At 44.4% G+C, this 11973-nt stretch overlaps 1 protein-coding gene across 1 annotated transcript in view; it reads right to left on the reverse strand.

Moving 5' to 3' along the window:
* The window catches only part of LOC138683435 (polyadenylate-binding protein-interacting protein 1-like), a 75870-nt gene extending 71350 nt beyond the window's left edge, over positions 1-4520 (reverse strand). Inside the window, exon 1 of the mRNA XM_069775211.1 lies at positions 4438-4520. Coding sequence (XP_069631312.1) covers positions 4438-4468 — 31 coding nt within the window. The 5' untranslated portion in view covers positions 4469-4520. The remainder of the gene's footprint in view (positions 1-4437) is intronic.
* Between the last annotated feature and the right edge of the window lie 7453 nt (positions 4521-11973).

The following is an 11973-nucleotide window of genomic DNA, read 5'->3' on the forward strand; positions in this document are numbered from 1 at the left end:
CCTGTTCAAGAACAATCGGAGGCCATGTAGCCTGCAGCTGAGGGTTACTATATGGCCCTTCACCAAGCAAAGCATCCTCTCCAAGGCCTAATCTCAGGTCACCCTGTGGCAGTCGTAAATTATGCTGTGCCGCTGTGTGTGCCATCTGCCTCCAAGTAGATTGAAATACTTGCAATTGTACGGGCTGAAACAGCACTTGTGCCAGATGCATAATGTCATATGGACACAGCAGATCTGTGCTGATTATACGAATAAGTTGCATCACCTCAGGACAATTGATTCCAAATTTTTGTACTTTATTCTGCAAATCCTGCACTACTCTCCAGCTGATTGGATTGTGCTCACCGTGCCGGTTTGTGCCTGCAGCAGCTTTGAAAACAGGAAATGTAACAGGAGCCTCTGCTGCTTTATCTAGAGGCTTTAGAAATGCTGGTGTTAGAGAGCACGGGCTGAGGCGTTCTACTAGATCCCAGTTGCCAGAGTCGGCAGCATATCTTCTAACTCCCTCCCAGAATTGATCAGGGGATCTCGGGACTACAGTTATTGTGGATGGAGGGAGAGTGCATGGCAGGGGTTCTTTCGGTATGGTTTTATCTGCGAGCTGCAGAGATCGCATAGCGTCAATTAGAGATTTTTCTGCCTCAGTTTCATTTTGGCTCTCACTTTCCGTTCGGCCCTCACATTCAGTTTGACTCTCACTGTCCTTTCGGCCCTCAATTTCAGTACGGCCCACACTTTCCGGCTCGGTGTTAATCGCCACATTTTTCTCCTCGGGGGGGGCTGATGGAGTCACCCCTTCCGCTGCCGCACCAGTAGGTGAGGAGGGCCCCTCATTGCCAGGTAAAGTAATTAATGGCATAGGAGGAGGAGGTGAATAAGGGTATGATCTGGTTTTGCCCGTGAGGGGTTTTCTGCCTGCAACTGCTGAGATTGCAGCATTGGCTGCAGCTGTTACTTGAGCAGAAACTTTTTCATTGCTAACATTTTCTGAGTCCTCATCTTTCTTTTGCTGATCTTTCGCATCACATTCTGCTTTCCATTCCTTCAGGGTCTCGCGTAATAGACGCCATACGATCGCCAACTTACACAGCTCTTTCTGTCCTGTAGAGATCTCACCAAACATTTTCCATCCCACTGCTTGCCATGCACCCACACTGAATGCAGTAACTGTTGTGGCTTGAAAGCCTTGCATCTTACACCATATTAAAATCCTTTTCAGGCTTTGTTCTGGGGTTTTAACCCCTTTTCTTTTTAATAGGGCTTTCCAGGTAGACAAAATCGTCTCCTTTTCTTTTGTTAATTGTTGCCCCATTCTAACAGTTTTGTCCCCGGTGGCTCACCTTATTAGGTGTCTAGGCTCAGGTCTGGACCAGGCAGATTCCACTGCTCTCAGCTTCACCGGGCTCCGTCTCCACAGCTTGTCTCGCTGCCGGTATACTCTTTCGCAGCTCTCGTCGCCGCCAGTATACTTCTTGCTAGTGCTGGATTTATCGCCTTTAAATGATCTGTTCGCTCAGACGCATCGGGGTCACCATTTGTCGCAGTAGAGACGGACACGACAAGTAATAGATCATGCAAAATGGCTACTTTATTGTTCTAACACAGCTTTTTATACCCTTCTTTAGAGTATGTGTTACTATATGATTGGTTTGGTTAGTAACTAACAATTCATGATTGGTGAGTTTGTTAGGACGGTTCTTCTTATCACTCTCTTGTTTTTGTACTGGTCTTCTCGGATCTTTCCAGACTCTTCAAGGATATACTACAAGCTGCTCAAGGTCGCGCTGTTCTCGAACTGTCAGGAATTCCGTAGACTCGTTGCATCCCCCGACAGGGTTTCACCAGTCCTGGGTCCAGCGTTGGTCCAGCCAGCCTAGAGATCCATTTCCAGAGGGCGCATGCCAAGAACTCGTCCTCCCTTCTTTTATACCTAAAGGGGTCTGCCTGTGTGGGTGTGGGTTTGCCATCATTGAGCAAGCGCAGTGTGAGCTCAGGAGTGTTCCAGAAATGAGTCGATGGTCTTGACATGTGCAGTTCATGTTCCCGGGATTCTCTGGAAATGGGTCGGTGGGCTTGGGGGGTCATTGGGGAGTTGCCTCTCTCTCCCTGCAGGCATGACCGCTTAAGATAGAAGCACAGTCCCATCCTCCGTGGGGCCCTCTCCTCCAGCCACATTTTCTTGTTCACACAACTCCAGCGCTTTTACAGAGGCCATCTTCTCCGCCAAAGTTCTTTAACAAATGTTTGAGACATTGACTATAATTTGTCAGACCGTCACAAGGTATGATACAAAGTAATCAGGCCTGCATAGTGAAACTATGGAGTAATGGTCCTCCTTAAAGGACAATGCATCATGTCTAACCCTAAATTAAGCAGTATCACCACAGCCTAGGCATTAACTCAAACATATGGCTACAGCATCACACCACACTGCATATACAGCTGTTTTCCACAAGAAAGGGGTTTGTGTAAATTGTAAATTTAAGCCAACAAAGTTAAGCCTCCAATGTGACAACATTATTGTACTGTTAGGTCTACTTAATATAACTGTTCAGAATAATGTATTTTATGTAGAATTTATACATGACGTGATAACAAATGGTCTTCCGATTTAATTTTTAAAACCTTCTATGCCAACAGGAAGTAACTGAAGGAGACGGTCCATGTAACGCATTTTTCTAATATTATCAACTTAACTGCGAATGATTTAATTCACACGTCCATTCACAATTTAATTCACCTATTTGTGTTCAATTTTAGTCCAGAGTCTTGCTCTACTTGCTTTGCAAACTCTAGATTACAATCTGCTTTCAAGATTAGGAAGATAACTGAGAACTGGGATGCCCAGAATACACCTCAGCTGATGTTTGTATTTTGTCTCCCTGAACAGTCTGGCCCTTGCTGACCTTTCTACCTGTTACTTCCACAGCCAAAGTCAAAGGCTTGTGTGGTGTTGCTTCAAACTCTGTTCATGACTCATGAGGGGATGAAAAATATGCAAGTATGTATGAAACATTATAAAAAATCAGAATAGCACTGTCTTGTATTTTAAAAAAATATGATTGTATTCTAAAATGGTGCCTTTAGAAGTTATGCTCCTATTTAGCTTATTATTACATTTTACTATTTTTAATTATTAATGGAGGGGGTAGGGAGTAAAATATTTGTTACTTCCCCAAGGCATGAATCGGAATGATTTTTGGTGAGAGACAAAGTTGGCCAGACAGTAAAGATGACACAGAATTAATTAGGCTCATGGGAAAACTGTTCCTAGGCAAGTATTACTGAAAAGTGAACACTGATAAACTAACAAATCTATACTCTGCAACTGAAATGAGAGCAAGCGTAGATTTTGATGAGTTTTCAAAAAAAGCAGACGACTTCCCTTGTGTATGCAATTGTCAAAACTAGATTTAAGCAGTATTACCAAGCTTTTAAAGATCACAAATTAGCTACTAAAATAACTAAATAAAAAATATTCAGTGTTCTTGTGTTATCTAAGATCTTGTTTTAAAGCCTATTGTCCTGGTTTTGGCTGGGATAGAGTTAATTTTCTTCCTAGTAGCTGGTACAGTGCTATGTTTTGAGTTCAGTATGAGAAGAATGTTGATAACACTGATGTTTTCAGTTGTTGCTAAGTAGTGTTTAGTCTCAAGTCAAGGATTTTTCAGCTTCTCATGCCCAGCCAGCAAGAAGGCTGGAGGGGCACAAGAAGTTGGGAGGGGACACAGCCAGGACAGCTGACCCAAACTGGCCAAAGGGGTATTCCATACCATGTGACGTCATGTCCAGTATGTAAACTGGGGGGAGTTGGCCTGGGGGGTGGATCACTGCTCGGAAACTAACTGGGCATTGGTCGGTGATTAATTGCATTGTGCATCACTTGTTTTGTATATTTCAATTCTTGTATTATTATTATTGTCATTTTATTATTATTATTATTATCACCATCATTATTATTTTCTTCATTTCTGTCCTATTAAACTGTTCTTATCTCAACCCATGAGTTTTACTTTTTTTTTTCTGATTCCCCTATCCCACTGGGTGTGGGGGGGGAGTGAGTGAGCAGCTGCATGGTGCTTAGTTGCTGGCTGGGGTTAAACCACAACACCTATATTGTGACCTCTGGTCACATTTGTAGACTTTATCTTACCAGGAAGAGAATGAAAAGCTTACATTAATGTGGAAAAGAAAGTTGAGATTCTCAGTCACTGGTCTCAGGATCCTGAGGCTTTAAGAAAATCATCATTATATACTGGCATCACATTTAAATATGCCAATCTTTTAAGAAAGTAAATCTAATTCTTTAAGTTATATACCTATGAGGAATTAAATGCCTCAGGTTATCATTACTGAACCAGACAACTTTTCACATTCTTTTCACTTAGCAGACATTCTTTATTATCTTAATTTAATGACTGCTTGGCAACTACTTACCGTGCAGAGTGGAATGTGATCCCAGATCCATCTTTTCATTACAGATACACTACTGAAGTTTGGATGAGAGCAGTTGTGTTTGCTTGGGAACCTAATTTCTCCTCCCCAATGTAGACACCTAAAAAAAAATCTTTCAGGCAGTTAAATCCAAAATTACAATCCCCAAATACTACCTGCAATAGTCAACACCTTTAGACAATGCCTGAAATTCTGCTTAGTGTGTTCTGGCCAGAGTAGCTGAGGTCCTGTCAATTACTTCAGTCTTCTGAGACCAAACAGCAGAAAACTTGAGATAGCTAAGCTAGCAAGACATATCCTAAGCACCCAATAACTGGATTAAAACTTTCACCAAATGCAGTTATGACTGCTTATAAATATCCACTAGAGGATTTACCTGCTTTATCCTAAGTATGTTACCTAATAGTCTAAAACTTAATTCAGAAGCAATACTGCACAGACCTGCAGTGCCTGGTGCTGAGAAACCACAAACTGCAACTTTGTCACTGTTCAGAACACAAGTGATACATGGTAGTTGATATATATTCCAGATGTCAATTATATTTTGTAGTTTGTAAGCAATAAGTAGGTACAAGCAGAATATATGGTTTCCTTTAATGAGATAAGACATCCTGCAACTCAAGTAATTAAAGGATGTGTAGATAGATTTGTGAGAACACAGGAAAACAGACATATGGACTCAAGGACAAGAGAAACTGAGAACGCAAGTAAGAAGATAAGGGGTGATTTGTTGGCATGAGAACAGTACTTTGGGGGTCAAAGATTATTTGGCATGAAAGATACAAGAACAAAGGAAAAACAGAAGTTTAATATCAAAATATTGAAAAGGGTAAAGAACGGTTAAGCGAGGAAGAGGATGATAAGACCCCCAAAGAACACCCGATGACCACCCAAGGCAACAACTGCGACTGTATGAAGGGCATTTGCATATGTTAATTATTTCTCAGAAATGTAATGAATATGCATAAGGTTTCCGGGAAATGTAATGAATATTTAAATCACACTGTTATAAACGCTCGTGACAAATTGGAGGAGCCAATTTGTATTGAATAAAAAAATCAAATTTATTAGCAAGCGATAAGAGAGCAAAACAGCGCTGGGCGGCCGGGGAGGCAATGCTCCACCACAGGCCCGCAACTTTATGTTACCGTTACATTCCTTATATACATTTCATGTACCCCTTTCTTGTAAGTCTCCGCCTTGTCCTGCTTCTTCTTTCTTCACTTGTGCAGGTCTGTTACTATGTAGATTCGGTAAATTTTCTCAAGGATGAGTATCCTTTGATGTAGAATGTCTTTTGATGTGGAGAAATACAGTCTTTGTTAATTGCAGCTGTTGTCCTTCCTCTCCTTATCTAGTAAGTTATAGCCATTGTTTTTTTTCCGTAACCTTCACGCATCACTTAAGCAAGTTTTTGTTAATTACACAAGGCATATGTTAACTCTCAATATGTCTCTTCCCCCTTCTCGATTTCATGAACAAAGTTAACCCGTTCATTACAACACATGTATTTAAACTTCACTAACGAGCTTTACGGTGTGCATGATAGGTGGAGCAATCCCCCGTGTACCCAGTGCTGAAATAAACATGCCTGCTTTATAACTCACTCTCTGAGTTGTAAAGTTTGTTCCGCGTGTCACAAGCACTTTTACATGTTTGGGGTTTTTTTTATGCTGACAATATATTTCTAATTAGAAAGACAGAGAGGGCTGGTTCTACCTTTTAAAACAGCATTATTAATAATTGGAATTACATTGATCCATATCATACTGATGAGGCACATTGTTGCACTAGTCAGTGGTTACTGAACCCAAAAAACAAAGCATGTATTAGCACATAAGCTGTAACTCTAAATGGAATTTTTCTCACAAATTTATTTAAAAGCACAGTAGTCTCCTGAACATCTAGTAGTAGGGTATCCTATTGGTCACTCTTGAGACTCATGTTTTCAGCACTTCACTTCCAGTCATAATTCACCAGTTGTGAGACTGGAAGCTGTATGACACCGTAAAATGCCTCAGGCAAAGCATATTTTGCATAAACAGTTGCACAGATGTAAATAAAAAAACCCCTAATTTATACCTAGAAATTACAGATTGTGTGAAATAGGACAACATACACAGGCAATAGTGTAGGCAACCTGACAAGCTGTTCTCTGTAAATTTTCTCTTTAATAGAACGTTCTCTTTATCGATTCATATATTAGTATTTATACAGTTGCAAGAGTTCCTCTTTTTCTTTTATCCTCCCGTATAGTAGAGAGCCGCCGGGCCACCCCTCCCCCGCGCGCGGGTACCTTCCGCTGTCCCCTTCCAGAGTGGGTAGAGAGATGCTGCGTTTTCCTCACTCCTTCCGGGTTGGCGGGCAGGCAGGCGGGCCCGCCCTGGGACTGCCTCGCCTCAAGGTTGGTTAGTACCGCGGCGGGGCAGGCGGGTGTGTAGTTCTGTGGTGTGGTGGGCTGGGGCGGTGCGCGGCCCCTCCCCGGCGCGGGCGGTTGTTGTCGAGGAGAAGCCTGTGGTGTCCCGCTTTCGCAGCGCCCAGGGAGCGGCGGGAACGAAGGCAGGTGGGCGTGTGGAGAAGGCAGGTGACACGGAAAGGGGCCTCCGGGAGTGCTCTCGGGCGCGGGACGGAGAGGCGGTGGCTCCGGGCTTCCCCCTGGGTGGGCACGATGGCCGTCGGCCATTGTGACTGTGGGGAGCGGCGGGCCCGGGTGGCGAGCCGCCTGCCCAAGGTCAGTTAGTGGCCGCGGGCTATAAATAGCGGCAGCAGTGAAACGGGGCCGCTGCCTTGTAGGCCGGGCCGGCGGGGAGCGGTGGGCCGCCGCCGCAAGCCGTGGGGAGGGACGGGACATCGCGTTAGTGCCTCCATAAACGCGGACAGCGGGATTCCGGGCGAAGAGCCCCTCTACCAGCAGCCAGTAGCCACCTGCTAGCGAGGGCGGCCCGGCAGCCGGTGGGGAGCACGCACCGGCTCCTCTGCCCGTTCCCTGCTGCCCCACTTTCCCCAGTGGTGCCTTTCCCACGTCAACTGCCTGCTTTGGTACATCTCCTGACGCCTGTAAGCTGCTGTCCCGCTCAGGGTAACTCCTTTGGGAGCTCTGGCTGGGGTTTGAATTGTTTGTCTGGTTCCTTGGGGCACAGGAGGTTTTCACTTGTTGGAGTTGCTTGTTTAGAGCAAGGGTGTCCTGGTTTAAGCCAAGCCGGCAACAAAGCACCACGAAGCCGCTCGCTCGCTCGCTCCTCCTCCCCTCCCCCCCGGCCCCATTGGGATGAGGAGGAGAAAATATAAAGAAATGCTCATGGGTCGAGACAAGGTCAGGGAGGGATCACTCACCACTTATGGTCACGGGCAAAAGACAGGCTCAACTTGGGGAAAAAAACAAAATCAATTTAATTTACTACCAATCAAATCAAAACAAGGATAATGAGAAGTACAACCCAGATCTTAAAAACACCTTCCTCCCACCCCTCCCTCCTTCCCGGCTCAACTCCACTGCCGGTTTTCTCTACCTCCTCCCCCCATGCGGCGCAGGGGGACGGGGAATGGGGGTTGTGGTCAGTTCGCTACACCTTGTCTCTGCTGCTCCTTCTTCCTCAGGGGGAGGACTCCTCGCACTCTTCCCCTGCTCCACCGTGGGGGTCCCTCCCACGGGCTGCAATCCTTCACAAACTTCTCTGGCATGGGTCCTTTCTGCGGGCTGCAGATCTTCAGACACAGGCTGCTCCAGCGCAGGCTTTCCCGTGGAGTCATGGCCATCTTCAGATCTGCATAGGTGTTTCTCTCACATTCCGATCTCCTCCCCCGCTGACAGGTTCCCCTTCTTAAATACGTTCTCCCAGAGGCACTACCACCGTCACTGATTGGGTCGGCCTTGGCCAGAGGCAGGTCTGACTTGGAGCCAGGGAAGCTTCTAGCAGCTTCTCACAGGAGCCACCCCCGTGGCCCCCTCCCCCGCTACCAAAATTCCACCACGCAAACCCAAACCAGTAGATCAACTTGTAATGTCAGTTCTCTCATGGGCTTACTGCTTCAGTTTGATATTTGCCTTACTCAGTTTGGAAAACCAGTGGATTTTGTTTTCTAGCTAGAAAGAAAAGGTGGGGAGAAATGATCATCTCGTGGCTAGCATCAGTTGACTGGACTTGAGCTGCTGAGTTTACATACCTTCTGTCTAGTATCATTAATAATTCTTGCTTTGTTTTTACGTGTGCAGCAGGGATTCCATACAGGGCAAGGAGTCTGCTGTGAGGTCCGGGCGAAATGGCGAGCCTTCTGCGTGTTGCTGTTAGTGGGTGCTCAACTCCTGGTTTTGGCAATGTGTTACCACCTAAGGTGCATTCTGCAAAGATGCTGTGTTTGCGAATGTTTAGAATCCACCAGATGTTCAGGTCTCGGGCAGCTCCAAAGCCAGGTAAATTGATTAAACTATTGTAAATAATCTTTTATTTTAAAACTTGAAGATAGCTTGAATTTTTCTTTCGGATATGCGTTAGTACAGAAAAGACTTAAAATAAAAAGAACACTCTTAAATGATGTCGGCAGCTTACTTGAGTCAGTCAGTTGCAGTACAATTTTACACTGGTTTTAAAGGGCTTATGCAGAAGGTGTTTGTGTTTATTATGAATATTTTGGATCCAAATAGTCTTTAAGGGTAGGTGGTCAGAGCTCCTGCTGAAACCTTGCTTGAGGGAAGTATTTAAACAAATGTTTTTCTTGGTTAAAAGCCTGAGTTCCCCACGAGTTTTGGTAGTGCAACTCTGTGTGTGCATGCAGGGGAAAATACAGCCCTCACAAAGAGAGCATCTGCAAGCATGACTATACGTAGTTGTAATTATCCCATCTAAAATAATCTCTTTGTTCAGGAAACTTTTATGTTGTATCACCTTGAAGGACTTTTGATCTGCATCTTTTCATGTAGGGTTTGTTGGTATATTTGTACTGATTACATTTTAGTGCAGATAACAGATTGAAGTATTTTTGGGGGGTGGGGTGGGGGAAGAAGAGGGGAAGGGGGGCATCCTTGGTTCCAGCTTACGATGTGAGCCAGGTGTATGAAAATCAGAACTGACTTTTTTTTGCTCTGTCCTACACTGTGCATAGCCTGACAGCTAGAAGACTGGAGAATATGTAAAACTGGTTTAATGATGTTTTTGTCCATTATCCTGCATGGGTCGTGTCTCCCTGAAGGAATTTAGAGACCCTGCTTCAGTGCTGATCTAGGGTCTTCTCAGTCTGGGACAGATTAATGTGGAGAGTTAGACTGATTGTACATGTGATGTTCGGTTCTTCTACACATGCACAGTAGGTACTGCATTAGATATTTTGGAGGCTTAGAAAAGTTAGCACTGTTTGAACAGAAGTGTCTGGTTGTAAAAACACAGGACATAAGATTAGACCATATAACTCAGAGAAGCCTTTGTTGCATGGAATTTCTGGCAATACTAACAGTGGCTGGTGCATTTTGGGGTCCTTCCAAATCAATGACCCAGTGTTTGGGGCTTCTGAAGAAATGTGATGAGAGGAAGAGTTTCTTTACTCTGAGGGCTCCTGGTAATCTGTATTGTATGGGTTTTTACCACAGTTGCACGGTGAAACCTGAATTTCTTTGCTCTGACTGACAGCCCAGGGATCTGGGGTCTGTCAGAACTGATCAGGTAATGGTTTTGCTATCCCATGAATTTCTGGTGCTTCAATTATTTATTTTTCCCCCCCTCCATATTCAGTATCTGAATGAGAGAGACATCTATCTGTCTGTCTTGATATGGCAAATTGTCTCTTGGTTGGGAGTGTTAACCTGGGATGTAGGAAACTAGGTTCAAAGTCCTTTCTCAGATGTCCCAGGTAAGTGCTGCTGTTGTTTGAGTTTGGAATCAATCTTTGTATTTGACTTTGACCACAAATTTGATCATGAAACTGAAAGATCTCTTCAGTTTTACTGAAATCAATATGCTCGTGTGTGTGTGTTTTTTCTTGTTTTTATGAATCAGTTTTCAGAAATTTTTCCACAAGGATGGAGAACTCTGATTAGCGTCATGTGTTTAAGCATTCAGTGCTGTCCCTTCAGATCTCTCATGTGGAAGCCCTTATTTGAGGGAGAATAGCATTCATGGAATGTAGTTATTTAATGCTGAGAATTATAGGTTTTATAATTCTTTTGATTAATAATTAAGCTGTCCTTATAGTTCATTTTGGTAACATGAGATTTGTCATTCAGTAGAGGACAAATCAAGGATAAAACAGAAATTGAATGACAAATTAGTAGCAGTACTATTGCCTATGTATACTTTTTAAGTGCTCTTGAATCAAAATTTAACAGCATATATGTCGTGGTTTCAGCCCAGCCAGTAACAAAGGACCACGCAGCCGCTCGCTCACTCCTCCCGCCCCCCTCCGGTGGGATAGGGAGGAGACGGAGGAGAGAAAAGAAAAAAAACCAAACCAGAACCTTGAGCAGTGAGATAAAGGCAGTTTACTGGGACAACACAAAAAAAAATTACAACAACAACAATGGTACTAATGAAAGAGTATACAAAAAGAGTGATGCACAGTGCAACTGCTCACCACCTGGAACCCGACGCTCCACCACTTCCCCCACCGAAAGCCGAGAGCACCCCCCGGCCCGCTCCCCATTTATATACTGAGCATGATGTCACATGGTATCAAATAGCTCCTTGGCCAGTTCAGGTCAGCTGCCCCGGCTATGCCCCCTACCTCCCAGGTTCCTGTGAAAATTAACTCTATCCCAGCTGAACCCAGGACATTATCCACCCCTTATTCTATACCATCTACATCATGCCCAGATCTTACATTTTCCAATCAACCACTACCACTTTCCTTGTCTTATATATATAAGTATATGGACTCGCCCTCCCCCCCCCCCCCCCACACACACACAAATAGTATTCCCTTAGTTGATGGGCTATCCCTCTAATGTGTCCATCAATTTTATTTAGTCCATGACTTTGGGGCTCCATCTGTTGTAACAGTTCTTCAGGATAAGAGAGATGGTGTGAGGTGTTGGGTTGTTATATGCTGCCTCTGGAACTTGTGGCTAGTACATTTGGTGCAACCCACGCCCTTGGTCTGCAGGTCGAAGATGTTGATCTTGAGGAAATCGCTGGGTGCCAGTTCAAGTTCCATCACTGTGGTACTTGGCTCAGTTTCAAAGTCCATCCTGCAGTCATTTGGGTAATTCTTACAGTAATACCCTTGATATGGCATATAGACACTATAGATACAATGACATGCATTGGCAGGTTATTTAGCAGTTAAATATCATACAGCCTAATTCACTGGCTATTCTCTCCCAAAATCAAATCTCCCTGAGGTACACATCGAACTTCCCCATCCTTCTGCATCACCCACCAGGTGTACCCAGGTCCCTGAGCAAAAACAACCCCTTGGATGGGTTTGCCTCTGCTTGAGGGAGGACTAACCCAGACTGTCTTTCCTAACATACTCCTCATGCGCACTACAGGGACTTTATCCCCTTCTACAGTATGTGGAAGTCTTGGTTGG

The sequence above is a fragment of the Haliaeetus albicilla genome, chromosome W (assembly GCF_947461875.1).
Source record: "Haliaeetus albicilla chromosome W, bHalAlb1.1, whole genome shotgun sequence".
NCBI classification, from domain to species: Eukaryota; Metazoa; Chordata; class Aves; order Accipitriformes; family Accipitridae; genus Haliaeetus; species Haliaeetus albicilla.